The 23208-nt window shown below is 57.1% G+C and overlaps 7 protein-coding genes across 7 annotated transcripts; 3 read left to right on the top strand and 4 right to left on the bottom strand.

Moving 5' to 3' along the window:
* Nucleotide 1: 1 nt before the first annotated feature.
* Nucleotides 2-1227, bottom strand: CDEST_04709 (Putative small nuclear ribonucleoprotein Sm D2). Its single transcript, XM_062920868.1, has 4 exons — nt 1071-1227; nt 797-1007; nt 635-714; nt 2-541 (listed from the first exon to the last, which is right to left on the bottom strand). The coding sequence occupies exons 1-4, from the start codon at nt 1091-1093 to the stop codon at nt 499-501; spliced, it is 357 nt and encodes a 118-aa protein (XP_062776919.1). The 5' UTR covers nt 1094-1227; the 3' UTR covers nt 2-498.
* A 240-nt stretch (nt 1228-1467) lies between these two features.
* On the top strand, nt 1468-3322 carry CDEST_04708 (Putative enoyl-CoA hydratase/isomerase, ClpP/crotonase-like domain superfamily). Its single transcript, XM_062920867.1, has 2 exons — nt 1468-1779; nt 1855-3322. Exons 1-2 carry the CDS (start codon nt 1648-1650, stop codon nt 3229-3231), a joined length of 1509 nt encoding a protein of 502 aa, XP_062776918.1. The 5' UTR covers nt 1468-1647; the 3' UTR covers nt 3232-3322.
* Nucleotides 3323-4080: 758 nt separating this feature from the next.
* On the top strand, nt 4081-9436 carry CDEST_04707 (Putative Zinc finger, NHR/GATA-type). Its single transcript, XM_062920866.1, has 2 exons — nt 4081-5235; nt 5304-9436. The coding sequence occupies exons 1-2, from the start codon at nt 5109-5111 to the stop codon at nt 9095-9097; spliced, it is 3921 nt and encodes a 1306-aa protein (XP_062776917.1). The 5' UTR covers nt 4081-5108; the 3' UTR covers nt 9098-9436.
* Nucleotides 9437-9590: 154 nt separating this feature from the next.
* On the bottom strand, nt 9591-11921 carry CDEST_04706 (Putative heterokaryon incompatibility; the record flags this gene model as incomplete). Its single annotated transcript, XM_062920865.1, has 1 exon — nt 9591-11921. One exon carries the CDS (start codon nt 11919-11921, stop codon nt 9591-9593), a length of 2331 nt encoding a protein of 776 aa, XP_062776916.1.
* Nucleotides 11922-12394: 473 nt separating this feature from the next.
* On the top strand, nt 12395-13598 carry CDEST_04705 (Putative ribosomal protein uS5 domain 2-type superfamily). The gene has a single exon (XM_062920864.1). The coding sequence runs from the start codon at nt 12646-12648 to the stop codon at nt 13471-13473; it is 828 nt and encodes a 275-aa protein (XP_062776915.1). The 5' UTR covers nt 12395-12645; the 3' UTR covers nt 13474-13598.
* On the bottom strand, nt 12870-16096 carry CDEST_04704 (Putative CASTOR, ACT domain-containing protein). Its single transcript, XM_062920863.1, has 2 exons — nt 15430-16096; nt 12870-15139 (listed from the first exon to the last, which is right to left on the bottom strand). Exons 1-2 carry the CDS (start codon nt 15451-15453, stop codon nt 13988-13990), a joined length of 1176 nt encoding a protein of 391 aa, XP_062776914.1. The 5' UTR covers nt 15454-16096; the 3' UTR covers nt 12870-13987.
* A 4186-nt stretch (nt 16097-20282) lies between these two features.
* Nucleotides 20283-22997, bottom strand: CDEST_04703 (Putative Methyltransferase domain-containing protein). Its single transcript, XM_062920862.1, has one exon. The coding sequence runs from the start codon at nt 22815-22817 to the stop codon at nt 21015-21017; it is 1803 nt and encodes a 600-aa protein (XP_062776913.1). The 5' UTR covers nt 22818-22997; the 3' UTR covers nt 20283-21014.
* Nucleotides 22998-23208: the final 211 nt, after the last annotated feature.

Below are 23208 nucleotides of genomic sequence, written 5' to 3'. Positions count from 1 at the left end.
TTACTGCTTGGAAAATAGCGTCGCAAGGGGCGGCGGATGAGGGCGTGGGTTAGTTTAGTTGCACATATATGGATGGACGAACGCTGGTTCGGGTGCCGAATCGCGGGGAAGCCGGATATGAAGAAAAGAAGAACCCAAAGAATCCAGATTGTCGTCAACGCCTATCTCGTCCCTTTTTTTGAAACAAAAACCACTCTACCGTGGGTATTTTTTTGTCGCGCAGTCTTTCCTCCCAGCTTGGGTTCGTTCGCTGCTTTCCATCAAGGGGAACATTTGTCCCCCCCTTTTCTACAGTAGCAGTAGCACCCGTCGACGTTTCATTTCGTTAGGCTTGAGATCCCCCCTTCCATACTTCCGGGTACATAGTTGCCCTTGTTTTGCTCCTTTGCCCGATATAACGCGTCGTGTTTTGGACGTTTTCGTTGATGACCATGTATGGGGGGGCGGCACCAAGACTGACACTCTCAACTCGCTCTCGTTCGTAACCGTTAAACTCCTTCAGCTCAGAAGAACCAGAATGACGCTATCACCACGGAGGAACCTAAGGGATTGTTAGTCATCTGCTAGCAGGCCGGATGAACTGGATGCGACGCGTTGAATGCGCTATCCAGAGGTTTCATGTTCATGGACTGACATCTTGCTAATGAAGCGGTCTTTGTTGACGGGGCGGCCCTTCTTGCCGTTGGCAAGGCGCGGGGTCTCTGTCCACATCTCCTGTAGTTCTAAATGTCAGCACACCACATCTTTCCTTGGGCCCTCAATAGGGGCGAGACAGGGTGATTCGGGTCCGTCGCACCTTGACATTCTCGAGAACCATGTTGCAGTGCCTGTCAAAGGCCTTGACGCGCGCAAGAAGCTTGCGGTTGTTTCGGATGGAGATCAGAACCTGGGTGTGGCTGCGCACGGCGGTCTGGAGGATCGAGAGAGGTCCGGCACTGAACTCATGCTCCTCGAGCTGGGCGATCTCGTACTCGGTGAGCTCGTTGCGGGTCTTGGTGAGGAGCTCCCTAAAGGTGGTTTGTTAGCAAAGAGAATACCCCAGGGCAGCATTCATGCGGAGAAACACGCACTGGATCTTGGGATCGGTCGACATGATGGGCAATTTCGGGGGTGGAGGATGCGTTGAAGGGTGTGGATGATGTATGTCGCGACGGTTGCTCTGCGATGGACCTAGGTGTAGGTGGGCTGCAGCAAGGCTGAAAGAGTTTGGCAGTCTCGCGGCTCAGGCCGCATAATGCTGCTCTGATTGGCGGGCCGCTCCAGTGAAGTCGGCGCTGGAAAAAATGGCCCCGTTCGGAAACCCCAGCGCGAACATGCGCTGGAAAGCTTGCACCTTTGGAGGTTTGCTTCAGTGGAGGTTTTCGCTGCGTGCCGGCCCTGGTCAGTGCACTGACCCGGCCGCTGGAGCCGTCCAATTGCCTGAGGTGACAGACCCATGGGCATCCTCGGCCTCAATTTTGAAGTGGGTTGAGGAGCATTGGAAAACCATTCCCGCGACACCGTTTCTAAAGCTACCAAACGACCCTCCCCGATCCTCACGCGCACCCCCCTCCCCCTCTCCCTTCTCCTCTGTTCCACGAGCCTGCTACCCCTCAGTCGATGCGCCGCTTGTCCTAGACGAGCGCATTGGCAGCTGGCGAAATATAAATGTTCTCAAGGACGATTGCAGTACGAGCCAGGCCGGCCGCAGTAGCTGCTTCTTGCCGGAGCTGCAGCAGGGGCTTCGGTATGCCTCTCAGAGCCAAGATTGTCGCCGCGGAGGCTTCATCACGCGCACAGGTGAGTCGGTAGTTGCGCCTCTCCTCCGCACCCGCGACATGATTGATTGACTGACATGCCAACCCCTCGTGGCAGATGTCGACGAAGGTTCCGCGGGAGTTCAAGCAGCTCCCGGAGGACGAGGCCGACGATGTTCTCTTCGACAGCCTCTACGGCCTGCGGTCCATCCAGCTCAACCGCCCGAAAAAGCTTAACTCCCTGAACGCGAGCATGATCCGTAAGATTCTGCCTAGACTGCTCGAGTGGGAGAAGTCGGATTTGGCAAACGTGGTGGTCATGAAGGGAGCGGGCGACAAGGCCTTCTGTGCCGGTGGGGACGTTGCCGAGCTGGCCAAATACAACAAGGAGAGCGAGGACGGATGGAAGAAGAGTGCCGATTACTTTGCGCTCGAATACAAGCTGGACCACTACATTGCGACGTACGGCAAGCCGTACATCGCCTTCATGGACGGCATCACGATGGGCGGCGGTGTTGGATTGAGCATCCACGCCCCCTTCCGTATCGCCACTGAGCGCACCGTCTTCGCCATGCCCGAGACGACAATCGGATTCTTCCCCGACGTTGGCGCTTCGTTCTTCCTGCCCAGGATGGCTGGATCCGTCGGCACCTATCTCGCCCTGACGAGCGAGAGACTCACGGGCGCCAACGTCTTCTACTCGGGTGTCGCCACCCATTACCTGCACTCAACCTCCCTGCCCCAGCTGGAGTCCCGTCTCGCCGAGATTCGGTTCCGCGACTACGACTCTCAGGAGAAGCGCCTCCAAATCATCAACCAGACTCTCGAGGAGTACGTCACCGGTCTCCCGCACGACGAGCACATCCAACTCGCCGGCAAAGTGCGCAAGGCCATCGACCGCTGCTTCAGCAAGAACAACATTTCCGACATCGTCTCGGCCCTCGAGAGCGAGACTGGCGCCACCCAGAAGTGGGCCAACAAGACCCTGGACGCGCTGCACAAGCGGTCGCCGACAGCCGTCAACGTTGCGCTGAGACAGATGCGTATCGGCCGTGGCTGGTCGATCGCCGAGACCTTCCAGCGCGAGCACCAGATCGCGACCAAGTTCATGCAGCACCCCGACTTCACCGAGGGCGTAACGGCGCTGCTCGTGCGCAAGGAGGCACCTAAGTGGCAGCCGGCGAAGTTGGAGGACGTCACGCCCGAGATGAATATCGCGGAACCCTTCTTCGAGACCTCGGATGAGACGCTGCAGCTGCTGAACGACCGCGATTACAAGGAGTACCCGTACCCTTTCTTCGCCTTGCCGACCGAGAAGGAGGTCCAGGCCGTCGTGCTGCAGGGCCAGCACACCCCCAAGGAAGTCATCAAGACGATCGTCGATGCCAGAAACGGTCGGGAGGGTGTCAAACAGGTGGTGAAGGACATTGTCGACCGCATGGTTGTCGTTAGGGAGGATGGCCGCGCCGCTTGGCGCGAGACTGCTACAGAATAGATGGCTGTTTGGAGGCGTCACCGATATGTTTTTGAGCATTGGGTGTGTATAACATTGTAGATGCTTTGCCACGTGTCTGAATACAATCAAAAGCGGTATATCACGTCTGTCGAGACTTGCTTCGGCTACTACAGCGCAGAGTCGTGCGAGTGACGGACTGTTTGGGTCGCCACGGGTGGTGGGTGGAAACGAAATTGGTATCACGCATGGAATGTAATGGCTCTCGACACCACGATGGTTGTGCCTGATTGGTCCGATAGGGGTTTCATAGATTCGTTGCGGAACTTGCAGAAAGGCTGCATTGCTATTGGAGTCGATGGGAAAAGTTGGGGTAATGATGGCTTCATCTGAATAGGTAAGTTGGGATGCTGCGTGCTGTTGCCTGGGGGTGCCTCAATTATGGTTGGACGCGCCAGATGGGTTCGGACCTAGGGACCAGCCTGAATCCCTCATCGGGAACCACTCAACCCTCAAAAAAGAAGCAACTGGCCCATAAACAATGAACTCGCATGGCTTCGGTTGCGTCACCGACTGATGGCTGCCAGACTTGTGTGTGTGTGTGTGTGGGTGGGTGGGTGTGGGTGGAAACTGAGTCACAGATATCCGTACCAGCGCTAGCGATGAAAACCGCCTGTGAACGAAAAGGAATGACACAGGAGTTGTAGGGGGTACCGAGTGAGCGGCACGCATCGACAGGAGGAAATCGACCTGGTCCGTGAGATTGTACGGACAACCCAGGCGAAAGACGGGAAGAGAGGGGACCTCAGGCTTCAGCAAGTGGGCAAGTATAAAGAGGGACCCGGACCCCCGCCGCCTTCGGTCAGGGAAGCAAGACCTGCTTATTTTCCCCCTACTGTTTCTCCTGTCATCTTCTGTGAGTTCCGGTGCTTGGTCCGCCCTGGTTCTGAGTCGCCGGTGTCAGGTCCCGGTTGCAAGCACAAAACCCGACGAAGCAAAGAAGGGGGAATCGGCTGGTCAGCCAGAAGACAAGGCCCCACCCGCCCCCGAGAAGCGAGAGCAGGGGACCCACTCCCGGCATTCACTCAGCAACCGCCCCCATCCGAAAACCCAGCTCAGGTCTCGGCCGAGCACGGACCATCCGAGGAGAGCACCACTCAAGCGGCGGACGAAAACGTGCTTACCTACCTACCTACTGGACGTGTTTTGGCGCGTTCTGGATTCAGCTGCAGCTGAAGTTCGCGCTAACGCTTGCTGCTACCCCTGGCCCAACGTCGCAGCGCTCCCACGCCTATCCCGGGCACCTGCAGTCTTGTATGGTGACTTTTGCGTTACGTACCCACTGTATCTTCACTACACGCGACACAACCTCACGTCTTCGTTGTGGTGTTGTTATCGCACGCCTTCTGGCCGCGATTGACAATCCCAACTTCAACATTTTCGGACGGTGTGATTCGGAACTCTCAACTCAATTGAGTACTTGATTCACCCGATTGTCTAGCCTTTCACCTCGCCGAAGTAGAGCTCGACGCGAGCCCAAACTTGTTTCGGAGCAGCCGTGCTCTAGTCGCGCAGGGGCTGTAAGTGGTTTGGTCCACTTATCAAAAACGCGACTTACACCAAAGGACGCGACTCCTTCCACGGCCACGGCCATGATACCCGCCCCGCGGTTTCTTACGTGACGCCTGCACTTTACCACCTTCACTACAGTACTACAAACACCAGCTGCCAACCCACACCCAATCCTCTTCCTCCACTTTCCTTCTTTTTTTCCCACCCTAGGTCATCGCCCTTTAACTGTGCCGGCACTCGACATCGCCGGCTTCCCGTGTTCCATATATCTCTTTTTCACATTGCTCGCGTCGAATACCCCGTCGAGCTGGACAAGCACGCAATTTTCAGCGAGAGCTTCGCCTACCATGGCGTCGCCATTTCCTTCAGCGCCCATGGGTAACTGGGGGGGTAACGGCCAAGCCGTCCCGCCCCCGCCTTTCACTGGCCCGGTAGAGAGTGGTGACGGCGGTGTCATCATCAAGACGATGGGCCGTGAGTGAATCCTGCCTATGCTCTCTCTCACCCTGGCGTCTGCTGGATATGCTGACTGGGAGACGCAGTCAAGGTCACGTACGCGTTTGCCGACAGTGGCGAGAGTTTCCTGGCGCGGTACCCCGAGCTCCTCACCGTTCGAACAGTAACGATTGACGACAAACTCACCGTCGGTATGGTCGACCTTCAGATGTGTGTTCGGGCTGTGGTTAAGTGTAGCCCCGAACTTCTTAGCAACGCCACCCGCGACTTCGCCGTCTACGCCTACGACTATTCAGAGCCCGATGAGCCCTTGGTCGGCCAGGGCCTGCTCGGCTGGATCGTCAACAACTCGGACGGAAAACAGATCATTGGTCGCGCCACAAGGAATCCCCTCTCTGCCTTTAGTAACGGTATCAAGGAAATCCTGGAGATCAAGTTGAAGTTGAAGCCCGTGGCCGCCATGGCCCAGCCCCACTACGAACCCGAGCCTCGACCCGACCTTCGACACTCTTACCAGCGCTCCGAAAGCCATACGAGCGTCGAGATACAGCCCGCGAGGCCTGCCGAGGGAGCCCTCACGCCTTCGAGCCACGCCGAGTGGAACTCGTTTATGCAAGCGAACCCCCAGATGAGCAATCAACCTCACCCGCAAACGGCCGCATTGCCACACCAACCATCAATGCACCCCGACTCACAACACCACCAGTACCTCCAGCGTAGCAATTCTTTTACCTATAGCGCGCCGCAACCGCTACCGCCGACACAGCAGCAGCAGCACCATCAGCAAAATCAGCCTCAACATCCTCAGCCTCAGCCTCAGCCTCAGCCTCAGCCGCCGATGCAAAATTCTGATGGTCCTAATAGGGTGGCCCCAACCCCTGTTGACACAGCAACCGAGACCCAGGTCAACCCACCATCCAGACCGTCATCCAGGGCATCTAACACATCCAGAAAGTCGAGAGCTACGGGCCGACCGCGTGGACGCCCTAGAAAACAGCCAAGGGCCGAGAGCCAAGGCAACACTTCGGGCTATGAGGATGGAACCGATGGTGATGACGGCCCAGCCAAGAAGAAGAGGGCCACCGTCATGACCCAAGTCACGAGCAATATCAATGCCCCGTTCGGTGGCGGCCCCGAGTCCCTGCGGGTGACCGCTAGCACGGCCGGCTCATTGCGAACCTTGAGGCCGATGGGCATTTCCGTCGAGGCGCCCATGGGCTCACACATGCAAGATGTTCCTAGAGCACCGACGCCAGTACCAGAGAGAGGCCCCATGATGCCGCAGACTGGGAAGCCAACCAACAGTAGCAAGCTTCGACGACAATCGACCTTGAGCCAGGCTGCGACCCCCCCCGGCCAACCACAATATCCAGAGCCGCCATTTGCTCTGTCCCCAAGCCAGCAAGACGGCCGCTCTCCCGACTCAGACGCCGTATCTCCCGCATACTCCGATGACAGCCCCGCCGCTATAGGATCATCGCCGCCAGTCCCTCGTAACACGAGGTTTGTTCGGTCCAGTCCGCCGGCATCAAGCCCCATCCTTCCTCCTATGCCAATGCCTCAGCCGGACTCAGGCTTCATGAGCGGAGGAGTAGATGATGTTTTCGAAGCCGATGGGGCCAGACTTCAGCTTCCCAAGCCGGTCGTCTTGCCATCTGCGCGGAGATCAAACTCCAATAGTACGAAAAAGCGGAGTGCTCAGCCACCACAAATCCCAGTATATACTTTCCATCTGGCGACGCAGCCTTCTAGTGAAATGGACTCGGCACCGAACAACAACAACAACAACAACAAGCAGGTTACGTCCCGGCCTCCCACCTCGACGCTACCACTGGAGTCTTCGTTACCTCCACAGCACGCTGCCAGCGACTCGACAGTCACACTCCCTCCGCCTCCGCAGCCCGCGGAAAAAGAGCCTTCGCCACAACAACAGGAGCATGTTGTGGCGGCGAACCCTGACGTCCAAACCGACAGTCAAATCGCTCCTAAAATTGAGGCGGGACTGCCAGGCGAATACCTGGACATGGGTCTGGAAAAGCTTGCCCAAGCAGTGCGAAACATGTCGCCAGAGACCGTTTTGCCGGATCCACGAATGGATCCGGCTGTGTCCGCGACGTTTGCCAGGCCATCTGCGCCACCTTCTCTTTCACGGTCTAATTCCTCAGGTTTTTCGTTGGCTCTTCCTTCGGTTCCGGCCAGCGACCCCATCGGTCCTGTCGCCTTGCCAGCTCCAGCTCTCCCACAAGCCACCTCCTTCTCGGAAGCACCCTGCCCGCCAAGCGACGCTTTGCAGCCTCCAAGATCACCACCACAGCCTTCCAAATCGAACAAGAACTACGTCAAGAAGCAGGCCATCAGAGAGAAGCTCCTGCAGGCGATCGCGAGTGGGCAGACACCCATGTACTGCAGCAACTGCGGGGCCATTGAAACTCCCACGTGGCGCAAGATATGGTCTCAAGAGCATGAGGGCGTACCAGAGTTCACTGAATTCTCGGATAAACCTGGAAGGATCACCGCCATCTTGGTCTTGGACCGGGATGCTGATGAGAAGCCGATCAGATATCAAATCATCAAGAAGACGTTGTCGCCTCATGAGGACAAGGCCGACTGGAAGGATCACATGCTCTGCAACCCCTGTGGCATCTGGCTGACCAAGTGGAAGTCGCATCGGCCACAGGACAAGTGGGAGAAGGACGGCGCTCGCCTCGGCCAGCAGAGGCGTGCCCGGGGCACCGGTCGCGCTCCACGACCGCCCAAGACGAAGAAGTCCGGTTCGGCGAATCCACTCAATCCGACGTCTGAGGCATACTTCACTACGGATCCTATCGGACCTGACGACCGAGGAGCTTCGCCAATGGATGAGAGCAGATCGCGTGGCGTCTCCCAATTCAGCAATGTCAATGATGCTTCTCAGCGATCAATGTCCCAGTTCTCGGCATCTCAGCCGCCGGAATACTACGGCTCACAGCCAACGTCTCCTGGGAATGTCTCCAACCCTGGGTCGACCCACTCTAGAGGCAGTGGCACGGCCAAGAGCCCGATCACCATTGACAACACCGATGTGCAGGGCATGGGCGCAACTCGACGACTCCTGTTTCCCTCGCCACGGAAGGGTGGCGTCTCGAAGGCACTGGGCGAGCTTGCCGTCAATGTCGTGCAAACAGTACTCGAGCCGAACCCACCAGTTGTAGCTGCCCAGAACAAGGAGGTTACTATAAAGGAGCATGGTCACGGCGCCACGCCTTCCGGCGGCTCTGGTGCGAATAAGGAAAATCTTGCTGTTCCCGAAGACGATGCTCTCGAAGACCTCTTCAGGAGTCCCGGCCTCGCTCGTCCATCAACGCCACCCCCTCGAGAACCGGCGGCCAACAACGGACCCTTCAAAACCCCTACCCGACCGACGCCGAGCCACCGACCCATCACTAGAAGTGTCACTAGAAGTGTCTCGCGTTCGTTAAGGTCGGGTGATCTCCTTCGTTCCCCCGCGGCTGTGCGCCGCACACCGACGCGGACACCCAGGTCGGCCAAGAACCCAATCCGAAGGAGTCCTCGTCTGCACCACGACGAGTTTGCCCAGATGGAGCTCGCATTGGAGGAATATCTCCAGACGCAACCTGTCGATCATCAATATGACTCTGACATGTTGGAGGCAATGAATCGGGCTTTGGCCGAGTCTGTGAACTCTGCCGGTTCAAACTTTGATATCACCAACATGGTGCTCGATTCGAACTGCCAGCTTGAATTCGGTGACCTATTGGGCCCGCCATCTCGGCCTACCCCACGACCCGCGCGGCAACAAGCGAACGATTATGAGGATTGGGATACATGGGAAAACAACGTCCGTACGCGTCAGACGGCAGACAATACCAAGAACCAATAGATACCGAGGCAGCCGTGTTATGCGTTGAGTTAGTACAGTGGATAGCATCCACATTGAGTGTGCGGAACGTACTTTGACGCGATTAGCGTAGCATTGCGAGGAGTCTCATCGCATTTTATGGGTTTGGAAGGGTTACATTACAACACAACACTACGAACATGATATCTGGGAAACGGCGTTTCTGCACATCAAAGAGTTGATGATGCATTGGTGGACTTAGATGATGATTCCTCGGCCTAGGCGCCACTAGATTGGCATGCCATCAGTTGCGTTTGTTGCTTTGTTTTTATGTTTTAGCAATGCCCTGGGTCCTAGACCTTGATACCAGCAATACAATTCTTATCAGTACTACTCTCATCAACTAGTGCTTGCTGTATGTCTGATTCGAAGCCTCCTGGGGATGCGTATGGTCTCTCTCCTTAGAGACGGTATATTAGGGGAACATACTGACATGATTGCTAAGGGGGGGGGGGGGGGGGGGGGGGGGGGGTGTTCACCCTAAGGTGATCTCTCTCCACGCCTTCCCCGGCTCGAACGACGCCAGCTCAAAGGCCCGCTGGTAAACCTTGGCGAGCCCAGCCCTTTCGGCAATGATGTGACGGTCGTCCCAAACGATTAAAAAGGCGTAATATAGTCGCCACTCGGAGGCCTCGCGGTCCTCGGGGACGTAGTAGTTCCACGTGTCCAGCTCCTCCATCGAGAAGTCGCGGGCATCGGAGATGGCCGCAAGTTCGACAACTTCGCCCACGCTGTCGGACCACTCGTCCTCCAGGATGATGGTGCCGCACCAGTCTCCGTGGGCGTCCAGTAGGCCGAAGCGGTGGAGGCCCGGCTCCAGCTTGGAGGCGAAGGTTGGGCCGGTGCGGCTCTGGCAGGACAGCCGGAAGAAGGCGGTGTACGTCCAGAAGTAGAGGCATTCCTTCTTCAGAATGCTTGTGGTTGGCATGATGGGTTTCGTCTCGGCGTCATCCGAGATCGGTGGTTGTCGTCGTCCGAAAGGCCTGCTCTCTGCGTTTTCCCTAGCGTACCCGTGCCAGCGACTTGGTCTGGGATGGCACTGGCTGGCCGACCACACGGGTATGAGATTTGACTCAGTGGGTGTCGTTTGCTTCAGCTTATACCACACGACCCATGTATGGGATTCTAACCATTCGTGAAGGTTTAGCAATGTGCCGGAAATCATGGAGAGGCGCCAAATGGAGGCGCCGAGCCAGGCACTCCATGACCAGCTAGGGATCCTGTCTTCGCCCAGGTCTTTAAGTCTCCGCCCAGGCGTCTTCTTCTCCCACAGTAGTGCAAAGTCGAAATAGGAGTCGGGCAGTCCGTAAAAGAAGGAGGCTCGGAGTGGAGCGCAGAGCATAGCCGAAATCCCCTCGAACGCCCGTAACCGATCGGCTTCGTAAGTCAAAAGTCTGCCACTGAAAAGCTCGACATACTCGACATAGAGCCGGACCGGGTTCTTCTCGAATGACTTCAAGGGTGAGCGAATCATCTCCAAAGTCCATGACGAGGCCAACGCCTCCGAAAACACCTCCTCAGACCACGTTGCTTCACGACACTGGAAGAAGACTCTGTTCTCGACAAATATCATGGATCGTTTGGAGAGCATCCTCTCTTGAAAGGTCCACGCTCTGCTGTTCCAGGCAGTGTTTTCGATGAGACCCTCAACGGTCTTGGTTGCCACAAGTTCGAACCCTGCACATTGAACTATCGGTTGCCAAGCTGCTCGAGGACTCGCAGGCGATCCCGGGATTCCGTAATTAGAGCCGTCACCGGCTGCGGCGCAAACATTGAGAACCGAGTTTCCATATATACGGTCCATCATCGGGAGAATGCGCTGCATCTCGTTGGTGTCGTTTTGGACGATACAGAGGGAATCTAGCCAGATGTACCGGATACCCAATGACTTAACAAGAATCATGGCGTCGCGGACAGTCTTTGGAAGATCAGGCCTGTCAAGCTTCAAGGAACCCTTTGAACTGAATTCGGTGAGAGTCTCATGAGTTAGGGTGAGCTGTCGACCGAGGCCCCACACGTAGCTAAGAGTTGCGTATTCCGTAACTCGAACACCGCTTCGAGAGCTAACAACGACCGCTTTGTTTTCCAAGTCAATAAACTTGAGATTCTCAAGCATCTCAAAAGTTTCGTGCGGCGTTTGATGAGGCCGACATCCGCTGACGTGGTGTGTCTTGCAAATGTCGAGCCAGCGTCGAAGAAGAGCTATGCTTGCTTGGTCAGGAGGTATTTGACGAGCCAAGAATGTCCTTTCAGTGGACGGAGACGTCGATTCGGGAGACAGAAGCATGATATATGAATCCGTGAAGAGCCCCGCGGGACTGAAGACTTTCAAGCGGCGGGTCGGCGGTGGGTGCCTCTTCCCGGACCCCGGGTCGTCCAGAAGACGACCATCCAACAACCACTCGACGGAACAGCGAACCCGTGTGCCTTCGTTGGTCCAACCGTCGCCTCTGGAGATTTGGGCCGCACGAGACCGGCTCCCGGTAGATGCGCTACTCAAATGCCATTCATCAAGATGGACAGCGTGAAACAGAAGCCAACAAAGCGAGCAACTGTCCATTCGTCTGTAAATTTCGTCGAGGTAGCCTAAGTCCTGAGGTTGTAACCCGACGGAATCAAATGGGGCTGCAAGACGTCCCGAGAGAGTGTTTTCTGTGTGATGTTTTGACACGAACTTTTCTGCGGAGAGATTGAGTCGGCTGCACGTTGGACACAGCCTGTCGACCAGAGGAGGCTTGTCCCTCATACTCAGCTTCGGCGTGGCCTCGGCTGTGACAGATGGCTCTTCATCTTCTGGCCTGAACATGGTTTTTCGTAGTGCCGATTCCTTCTTAAGGCAGCAGGAAGTTTATCGCAACTGAGGGTTCGAAGAAGGATGATCTGGACGCAAGGCTTGGTCTCGGGCGAGATCAAGAACATGGACATCTCAGAAACCCCCGACCCATCTCCTGCGATTTGTGTCATACTGCATGCCTGGTGTACGCGGCTCCTTGACATCGTGGTTGGCTCGCCACGGTGCAAGGTCCAGCCTTCCATGCATGATTGCCAATTTCAGGCGCTTAAACATAGAAGGAGCTGCAGTCGATGTATGGCTTATGCAGCAATCACATTCGAGATGGTATTCGAGGAAGCATCGATGTAGGTGGGTAGCGGCAGCAATGACCGGGGGTGTGGAGCCGGCAAAGCTTGGACCATTGACGACCCACTCGCTGGTCGGTTGGAACGACCTCGTTTTGGGTCAGTCTGGGTACCTGACTTTCTCACGACCTCTCAAGGAAGCTCTCAACATCCAACGCGGCATATTCTAACCTCAGTAGCCCTTTTCCCAGGAACTCGGGGCCATCATCGAAACATATGAACTTTTTGGAATATCAAAGAACGTCTCAAAAACAGATACCTAACAACAACCGTAAATTCGTCATATCAGACACCACATCTCGTTTCCTCTTTGGCATTCTTTTAGCTCCAGAGTAAAGTCATCTACTCATCTTCAGTCACGACCTTCGTCCCGTTTTTTTCTCTTCCTCACAATGTCAGACGATCTCAAAGACGAAATAGAGGCTCTCAACTCCATCTACGGAGACGACACTCTTCGGCCCTCGCCGCCCAACTACATCCTCGTCCTACCCGGCGGCCCGGGCGCCACGTCCCTGACCATCCACTTCTCGGACTCGTACCCAGACGTGCCGCCGGAGGTCCTAGGCACCCACAGCGCCGGCGAGAACGCTCCCCGCGGCGCTGGCGCGCGCGACCTCGCCATCTTCCGCGAGGCCGTTGCCGCCGTCTACCAGCCCGGCGCCGTATGCCTGTTTGACGCTGTCGAGGAGTTCTCGAGACTGCTAGAGGTGCACGCGGATACCGAGCCGTCTGCGCCGTCGCCTCCGCCCCGCGAAGAGGTTGAGTACGAGACGCAACCCGCGCCTTCGTTCCTCTCGGAGGAGCCGCCGTGGATCGCCTCGGAGCCGTTCGTCGAGCTCAAGTCGGTGTTCCTCGCCCGCGCCGCCCCCGTCACCTCGCCCGAGCAGGCCGCTGGCTATGTCCAGCACCTTCTCGCCACGGACAAGAAGGTCCGCACGGCGACGCACAACATGACGGCGTGGCGCATCCGAGGACCGAACGGTACCAGCTTCCAGGACTGCGACGACGACGGAGAGACGGCGGCCGGGAGCCGCCTGCTTCACCTGATGCAGTTGATGGATCTGTGGGATGTCATGGTGGTGGTGTCACGCTGGTACGGTGGCCAGAAGCTGGGCCCGCGCCGGTTCGCTTTGATTAACAGTGCTGCGCGAGACGCTTTTGTCAAGGCCGGCTGGGTGGAGGAAGCTGGGCAAGGCAAGAAGAAGGGGCACGGCAAATGAGACGACGCGCGCGCGCGCGCTGTGTTCGACCCATGAAGGCGCCACACCTCGGCCCGGCAGATCGGAGCTATGGCATGTCCGACAACAAGGCTTAACGTGGAGGACAAGTCCCCAATTGACATGTAAGCCGATACGATGCGTCACGAGAGGCTATACATGGGTCCTATCGCCAGAGACTATATTGCAAACGGGCCAGAGAGCGGAGATCAATCATTCCGAGTTGAGGCCTGGGTGGAACCAGACCAGCATCGCAGAGACATACAAAGTTGGTATCTACCATCAAAGAGCCATCCTCCGAAACGCCGACATGCCCGCGAGACTTTTCCAAGAAAGAAAAACCAAGGGAAAAAAGCCAAATTGCCAACCGCCTAGACCAGTCCATGCTAGTACACTCGTCCGTTCATTCAACTTCGTTAACTCAGCACAACGGAGATATCATTATCATCATCACCCTACTCCCATTCCGGGTTGCCTCGGCAATGCAGTCAGTTCCCTGTGGTGGTATGTGCGTGACTCAAGCCTTGAACAACTTGGGCGTGAGAATCTCGAGAGCGCGAATCGACTGTTCGCACGAGAGGATGACGGCTCCGGCTCTCGCGGTGGAGAGGTAGGAAAGCCCTGCGCTGTCTCCCATGCGCATTTCTTGCACCAGGGTGCCGGCCACGCCGCAGACGATACCAGTGGCTTCAAGCGGAAGACTTTCGAGATCCAAGAAGATCGGGGTGAGGTTCGTCTTGGTGTCCCCAACGAGAGAGTCGCCAAAGAGGCCGAGCAGCGACTTGTCGAGCAACAGCGACGGCGGGTCCTCCTGGGCTAAAGTGATGGAGATGAAGCGGGGTCGCGCCGCCAGGGCCGAGATCATGGCGGTGTACAGCTTCGCGTCGATGTTGTCCAGCCAAGTCTGGCGGTGGCTGTTGCCCGTCACTTGACGGCTCAGGGAGGGTCGCTGGGTGTGGGACAGTTCACCTCCGAGCTGGGAGGTCTCCCGCCCCGAGCACTGCACCAATAGCAAGTCGTCCTCGACGTAGGGCGATACACTCCTCTTCTTGAGCAGGTCAAAGGTGCGCACCTGGAGCTCGGCAACGGTCGAGGGCGGAGGCGTCAGCGGTGGGCCGTTGTTCTGGCTTGGGCCGCGGGAGTGGACAGAGGCAGCGGGGCTGACGAAGTTGGAATTGTTGTCCGCCAGTTCGAAACCCCGGGCCAGCAATGCCTTGACCACGGTCTGCCTGTCCTTGGTGGGCACGAGGATGAAGTCGGAGTAGTAGGTGGTGATGAAGAAGATGGGGATGCCGGCCAGGGCCAAGGGAGAGGTCAATTCCATGACGCGGCCGGCGGCATCCATGCCGGCGCTAATGACGGAGAGGACGAGGTACGTGTCTTTGGATATTGAGACAGATTTGGCAATGTCTTTGGGAAGGTCGTTAATCGCGGGCTCAAAGACATTCTTGGCCCACGAGCTGTGGCAGACGATGGAGCACTCCATGGGAGTGACGCTGATGTTGAGGAAGCCATGCTGGCTCTCAGCGTTCAGCCCTTCGAGCTCATGTTCCGGTTCGCCCTTTGACGCCTTGAGGGTCTGGGTCTGGGGAAGAAGGACGCGGAGGATGGGCTGCAGTAGCACCGAGTAGAGATCGAGGGGAATGTGGATGAGGGTGTAGTTACCGTCCTGGGACAGCGCACGCGTGGTGTTAGTGAAGGGTCTCACAAGGGACCGAGCGAGACAATTGTGTCATTTTAGCTCCGAGAAGGTGCAACCGGGCGGGATGCAGCCAAGCAGCGTCGCAGCGGGGGACAAGCAAAGCCAGCCCCGCATTTTAGGTGGCCGAGTCTCTCGCTCTTGTGAGGATGCCGATACGTCCCTCTCTCCCCCCGCGCGAGCGCAGTTGGGGAAGAGAAACAAGAGAAACGAGACACTCTGAGAGTGAGAGGGAGACACAAGAGCGCGTGGCGACTTACGAGAAACGAGACCTGGGCGTTCATCGTGACGTGAAACCTTCAGGCGGTAGAAGGCGGGGAAAGTGCGTTTCTACACCCTTTTCCCTTTCTTTTCTAGAAGAGTTGGATTTCGATGCACAGGAAGCACAGTCGGGTTTTACCCGAGGCTTTGCGTCGAGTGATATATCGGAGGAGGAGGAGGGGGAGATAAGGGCGGGCTTGGGTGCCCTTTCTTGTCTGTGCCTCGTGCTTGCTGGCTTCCGATCCAAAAGTTTATATAGCTGCAGGCTTGGTTGGTTGTGGTTGTTAGTCGGGGTATTCCCCCCTTCTTGGACCCAGATGTTTTCCTTGAAAGAGTCAGGGTTTCAAGCTGTATTTCTCGGTAGCCGTGATTGACACGGGGATTCGTCGATTCCTGTTTGTTGTCTCTCTGGTTCCCCAACTCTGTGTACTTCTTTGCGTCCGGTTTACTTTTGAAACTCTGCGGAGGGTGGAGCCCTGGACAAAAGGAGGAGGAAGAGGAAGAGGAAGAGGAAGAAAAATATGCGAGAGACGGCCCAAGTAGCAACGATATGTTGTTACTGTTGACAAGAGATAGCGAGGAGGAGGGACAGAAAAGGGAGAAGGAGGCAAGAAGGGTGGGATGGGGAGGGGGGTGGGAAGGTTAAGTAAGACGGAATGCAGATTGGGGGGAAGAGGGGAGAGAGGGCGAAGGGGAAAAGAGGAATTAGGTTCGATGAGATGGGACGGACCCTTGAAGACGAGCTAAGGCGGGCCAGACAAGCTACTTACCTACCTTAGGTAGGCAGGGCAAGGCAAGGCAAGGCAGATAGGCATGCAGTCAGAAGCACCTTCCACTGGGGAGGGGCGCGGGTTGACAGTGACACACATGGAAAACGAAAAGGAGCAGTAGCGCTGTGGAAGTGTGAGTGATGTTGGAGTTGGTGTTGGCGGTCCTTCTTACGACGGCTGTCCCAGGGCGCACTAGAGCGAGCACAACCGTGCGTCCAGATGCCGGGGTCCGGCAAGTGAATCACGAAATCGAACTAGAAAAAAGGAAAAAGGAAAGAAAAAAACCCCCCCCCCGTAGTTCCTGGCTCTTTCTTCCTGGGGCAGTGCGTGCGCGTGCCAGTTCTACGATATTTCGGCTTGTGGTTCCAGATAGGGTGAACTGGATCCTTCTCCATAATGCCACAGATAGCGCTGGCCCACCTCCCAGGCGGGTAAGGGCACCTATGGCCCCTCTTTTGCGCCAACGCTCTTCGCTGAGGTTCATCTTTCTCTTCTGCCGCTTTCCTTTTCCTTTCCTATTAGTGATACTATTTCCTCATATACCCGCCTACCTACCTACCTACCTACCTATCTACCCACTGCCTATCTGTCTTGAAGTGTTGTGCTCTGGGCGTCAAGGATCGACACGCTTGCTGTGCACGCAGGGATTGTGTGGAGACGACCAGCCGACGACGGGTTTGTCTCGTTGCGCCGGGATGCATTCAATGACGCCGGTGACTTCACACGTTCCGTCCTGGCGGACAACCATCCATTCCAAAGTGAGGGGAGTTGTGCAACCCAGGCCCAGATACAAGAAGATTGAGTCCGCAGAGGCAAGGTTGTCGGCGCAGCTGGGCAGCATGACATGGCGGGGTTTAGCAGGGGGGATGGATGTGTGTGGGTGTGGTGTGATGCGCCTTTCTGGGACCCATGATTGCGCGCATCTTTGGTGGTGTGCGTCTTGTCAGCGCGGCGTCGACGGCGAGGATGCCGAGAGAAAGATCGAGACAGCCAGACACACAGGCGAGTTGAAAGGGTGCGAGCGCTTTTCTCATGGGCGGTTTCACGGAATATCGCCTGGCCTAGATCGTGTCCTTTATGTGTTATCTGCTCAGTTGCCGGATATCGCGCCTGAATCCAGGCCCTGCGAGAAAGCCCATCCTCGCTTCGCGCACCCAGGCACCGGCTAGCCGTGAGGATGTCGTGGGCGAGTGCGTGCGGCGGGCATTCAGCGGGCGCCCTCGAGTCAGGGAATTGGGGGTCCCTCCTCCATCTACCCATCACCCGCCCATCCATCCATACAACACAGTATTATGGCCGCGGCCCCGGTGTAAGTGGGAGAAGTTGAGCCGCCGCCTGGGGTCCACTATCAAAACCCGACTCTCGAGTTTTCAACCCCGAGGTGACGGTCCAAACCATTCGCAACTACGAGCAGATATTGCACCTTCCCGCCGATGATCAATGTGTGAAAGTCATGGTGTCGAGACTCGAGACTCGAACGACGATGCTGAGACCCGAGGCGCCGTGCTAGTCCGAATCCCGTCATCCTGACGGCCTGGACTGGACTGTTTGGGCCAACTGATCATCCTGTCGCGATGTCGTCCGGGGTTGGTATTGGGCAGGCAGGCAGGCAGGCAGCTTAAACGAGCCAGCTCACCTCAGACCTAAAACGACGACAGGCATTCGTTTAAATCAAAATCAAAAGATGGTACCGGCACGCATTCGTAGATGAGATGGGATGGGATGAGACGGATGGGGGGAGGGCTGGGCGCAAAGGGAAAGAAGAGGAAAGGGTTTAGCACGCCAATTGGGGCGGCGTGCAGGAGACTAGCGGGGTTGGTTCCGTGGGGGTTTTTGGGAAGAAAGCTGTTTGCTGGGTGAGTGAGCATGACTTGGCGTAGACCTGGAGCGGAAGAGGTTAGGGGATTCGGGGAGTGTCTGGAGAATTGAGAAGAGAGACACAAGAAACCTCCATTTGGCAATCCATGATGCAGCTAAGGCGACTGTACTTACTTACATTGGCTTAAAGGATCCCAACCCAGGAATCTCTTCACAGTAGGTAAACAAACCATGATGTAAGACAGGGAGGGAAGCAAGTACTCTGTACCTACTTGCCTCCCCCCAGGTACCTTACCTGGCAGAAGGTCAGGTAGGCACCTTCACCTCACAAGACCTTCCTCACCCCTCACCTCACCTCACTTCACCGGCTTGGTTCTACCACTCCGTCACCTCTCACTTCTCGCTTCTCATCACGAACGGAAAGTAACAACGACGGGCGTCCCTCTCATACGCACACATCCGTTGCCTAATCCAGAATCCCGGCTGGCCTCGGGCATCGCATCGAGTCGTCCACAGACGTCGAGCGACACCTCATGTGGGGGTAATTGGAACATCTGTATCCTCAATTCGGGGATGGATGACTGGGGCCCACGAGGCACTGAAGCAGCTTCTCTTTGGCGATGGCATCTCCAGCCCGCCAACCCTCCACCTCATCCTCATTTCCAACTTTCGTTTGGCCTCGCCTTGGCTTGTCGAACCCCAAGCCCTATTACTTGACATCTCAGCTGGCCCTTCCAAACGTCGAACGCCATTGCGTCAGACCAAAAGTTTAGCCATAGACCATGCAAGGTGCATGTGGCGGGCTGTAGGAATAAGCAAGTCTTTTTTCTCCCTCCCCCGGACGCCAGGCCCCGCCGATCGCAGCGGTTCCTGAACCTTGTCCCGAACCCTTTTCCAATCCCAATCACATTCAGCATTCTTACTGGCCCAATTGTCTGTCTGCTTTGTTCGAAATCGGCGCTCATGCAAGCTTCGTCGGGGATAAGGACATGGATTCTCCAATGACATTCCTCCTATCCCCCCCTCCCTGCTGGTCGGACGACTACTGCAAGCTGCCGTGACAGCTATGTCGTCCGGGTTTCCCGTTATCGACAAACCGGCCGGTGGCCGAGTTGCATCGAGACAGGAATCAACACCTCACTGGCGCCATATATCCCCAAGGGAGAGCAGTGCATACCTCGGTGGAGGGAACAGGGGGGGCCCGCTATCGTGCACTACAAACCCACCCATCCCAGAACTGGATCCTGGGATCCGATCCCTTCAGCAACCGCGTCCAATGCTACCCTACCCCAACGCGAATACATACAGTACCCTCGAATGGCCGCTGCTAAGCGTGCTGCCGTCGATCGCTCTCACGCATTCGTTGGCAATCACACCGGCCGCTCAAGTCTGGCGGCCGGGGGGGACCTGACTCGCCGAGTGCGTGGCTTGGTTTACCGTTAGACAACCACTGGTGCACGACCAACCGAACCACCCACAACTCCTGAAGAAGCTGCCTTGTGACACTCTCGCCGTCCAACGAGACGCCTGCGGTCTACTTCTGACAGCCGCCTTTGCCCCAAATACTCGGTCCCTGCTGACATGCAGGCAAAGCGTCGGAGGTTCGGCAGGCACGCCATGCGCGTCAGCATCGTCACCGCGCGCACTTATGACAGCATCGCACACTTTTTCCCCTTCTTTCTCGGGAATACATGTCCCCCTCCTCCTCACAATGTCACTGAAGAACTGGGCACGATTACTGGGTGACCGACCAGATGTGTGCGGATAATCCGCCGAGGAAGCAGGGAACCCCAACTCGACATCGGCATCCGGAGGCGTTTTGTGTCCTCGCTATGCTGGTGCTCCATTACCGGCTAACGACGACATGGAAGGAGAGGACAAACCTCCACTCGACTGGAGATAGGTGACATTCGCGGTGCCGTGATCCATCATACGGCCGGAGCTTCGCCGAGGCCGAGGCCCTCAAGTTTCGGGATTGAGTCTTTTTCTCTCTCTTTCGGCTTCAAAATCTTTGCGGAAACTTTTTCGCGTTTTTTCTTTTCTTTTTTCATTGCCTCTGGATCGTGCTTCGCCAAATCTCCGATGAAGGCCCCCCCCCTCCCTCTCCATTCGTCCGTGCTTCCTCGACTTATCTGTGCGGATCAGATCGTACCCGTCCCACGGATCCACAGATAGGGACCCCGAACTTGTCTGGCGAATGTGTCGTTATCTAAAGCTATGACTGTCCGTCCATTCTTCGGCGGCTAGCTAGCTCCAGGACCCTGTAGGGCTAGGGGAGGGAGAAAGAGAGAAAAAATTTGAGTCTTGAACTTGAGGTTATACGAAGTTGCTGTGAACGGCCGAGGTTGTCCCCGTTGAACCGTTCAGGGTTTCGGCACCGCTGCCCCGCCGCCGGGAATCCCTCTATGGCAATGATGTGAGGGGTTGAGCCATGGTGTGTTGTGGTGTGCCTCATCGTTGCGTGCCCGTCTTGCCTTCGTGCCTCCTGTATTGAACGTACGTGGGTGGGAGAGCCACGGGTAGGCTCTTCATCAGCTACAACCATCCACACTGACTGATGTCAATCTCATGCGTGACATCAAGGCTCGAGGTCGTGCGGCAAATAAAACCCCGCGGGTTACCTGCTTGCTGCAATAACCGACGACGTCGTTGCGGGCTTCTAGCAGCGACGGGTCGTGTGTATATACACGTACACGCTGTTGTCCTGGACCGACGGACGGGCTGCCCGGTTTTGACGACTGCTACTCATGCGACTGCATGCCCAGTGCGTATAGGACGCGGTTGTCTGCTAGCGTCTGTGGTGTATGCCCTGTTCAAGCTTCCTACCGCTATGTTGGCTCGCGAGTTTGCCGCTGGAAATGTAGACTATCAATCAAAATGGTAAAGACACTTGATTACGGTGGAGGGTCTTGCGACGTGGGAGACTCGAGTCAAGGTAGGAAGAGGGGACGGACACGCCAAGTCGGAAAGAGACGTGCCGCGTCTCCGCGGGTTCTCTATTTCTTGATTCCCACGACCACCATATTCCTCGGGCTCTCCTTGTAGTCGAAGACGGTTTCGACCCAGCAGTCCCGGACGACGTCGGTGTGCTCCCGCAGGAACAGCCAGCGGTCCGTGACGATGAGTGACTCGACCACGGTCGCGCTGAAGGCCATCAGGCTCCACACTGCCGCCACCTCCTTCTTGCGGCACAAGTAATCCCGCTCGTACGCGGCAATGTCCTCGTCCGAGATGCCCGCCATCTTGTCACGGATGACGTCGCTGTACTGGCTGTACTCGCGGTTCGTCGTCAGCTTGGCCACAGCGCCGCGGACGTAGTCCTTGAGGGACCTGTAGCACGCCTTGCGCAGCGAGCCGATGATGACTGGGTTCGTGCTGGTGTTGAAGGGGGACTCATCAGGGCGTGCGTCGCCGTTCTCGTCGCTGGCGGCTTCGTTGTCATCCGCGCCGCGGTGGTAGACCTTGTTGATGACGCCGCGGTCGAGGAAGATTTTTTGCAGGACCGCGCGGAACAGATGCCGTGTGAAGAAGTCGTCGCTCTCGGTCTGCGTCCAGTTCTGCGGCGCCTGGCAGGCCATCATGCGCGCCGTGATGTTCATGCGCACGCCCTCGCCCTTGTACGTGGACAGAGTCTCGCTGAGGGGGAAGCCCTCCGGGTCGTGTCGCGCGGACTCGCGGACCACGCGGCCGTTGAGGGCCTGTAGGCTGGGCCGCGCATAGGTGTACTTGTACGTCGGAGGGCCGAGCTTCTCCGTCAGGAGATTGTAGCAGCAGCCGACGATGGCAACCGAGTGAATGGCCGGGTTCATGACGAGCGAGCGGATGCCGTAGTGCGAGAGGTTGCCGCACGAGTGGATCGACACGGCCATCATCTTGAGCTCCTTGTCCTCCTCCTCCGGGAGCACCTCCTTTTCGATGCGCCCGATGACCTCCGTCAGGTCGCCGCTCTCCAGCCGGCCAACGACGTACGACACGGATCCCTTGCCCAGCGCGCGGTTGTACTGCGGCTCGAGCTCCTTGATGGGGCGGAAGTCAAAGTCTTCGACGGCGTCGGTCGAGGGCTTGCTGGGCACGTTCCTGACGGCCTCCGTGCCGAGCCTGTCGGCCTGCATCTGCAGCCAGAGCTTCTTGTTGCGCATGACGACCTCTTTGCTCGCCAGGCCGGAGAGGACGTCAAGACCCTTTGCGCCGTCGATGTTGTGCTCGCGGCCCTCGACGGCGACGACGTGGCGGTTGTACGGCGGCAGCGCCAGGGTGCGGCCGAGGTAGTTCTGGCCGCTGCCAAAGTCGACAAAGTGCGTCGTCTCCTTTCCCCAGCGGGACGAGATAGCGCCCGCGAGGGAGTCGACGTAGCGAGCGAAGTGGGAGACCTCATGCACCTTCTTGGGTTTCATGCCGACGGCGACGGAGCGCGAGAGCTTCGGCGGCGGCCTCGCCTCGGCCTGGGACGAGGGCGAGAAGGTCCTGCGCAGGGAGAGACGGCGCACGCTGCGGATGTACTCCAAGAAGCTTGGTGGCGGCGCATGATCCATGGAGTCCAGCCGGAGGGCGTCGAGATCGTCCCGCATGAGCATGTCTAGGAGGGCGCCAGTGTCATATGACAGCAAGAAGGGCTGCCACTCCTGCGGGAGGATCTGGGCGAAGAGGCCTGATTCATTTGTGAAGAAGTCGAGAACGTGAACGCCGCCACAGAGAATCTGGAATATGTCCGTCGTGGTCGCAAACTCGAGGAGCGCCGCGACATAGGCATCCGGCGAGGCGAACTCGTCGGAGCACGGGAGGGGCTTCTCTGGTATCATCTCTCCCAAGTCCACTTCTTCTCTTTTGTGTAGTGTGAATACACTAATTCGACCTGACGTATGCTCACAGACCGACGACTCCACACAAAAATCTCGGACAGCTAGGCCTTAGTGAGTGACTGGCTCAGCAATTGTGTTTGGTCGTGAGCGAGCGAGTGAGTGTGGAATGTGAATATGAACGGAAATCAGCTTACAGAGTACATTAAAAAATAAAAATGGGACTGATGGAGGGGATTTTTCTCGGTGAAGGAGGGGCACACCCCCAAGTTCCTGACAAGGGTTATCGGTGAGAGCACAGAAGGTAAGGCTAGTCTGGGCACTGTCGGGGAAACTCCGGACACAGTCGCCCCAAGTCCTGTACCCGATACTTCCCCGGCAAGTACCTTCCTTA

This window comes from Colletotrichum destructivum, chromosome 3 (assembly GCF_034447905.1).
Source record: "Colletotrichum destructivum chromosome 3, complete sequence".
Classification (NCBI taxonomy): Eukaryota; Fungi; Ascomycota; class Sordariomycetes; order Glomerellales; family Glomerellaceae; genus Colletotrichum; species Colletotrichum destructivum.
This window is presented reverse-complemented; position numbering and strand designations above follow the sequence as displayed.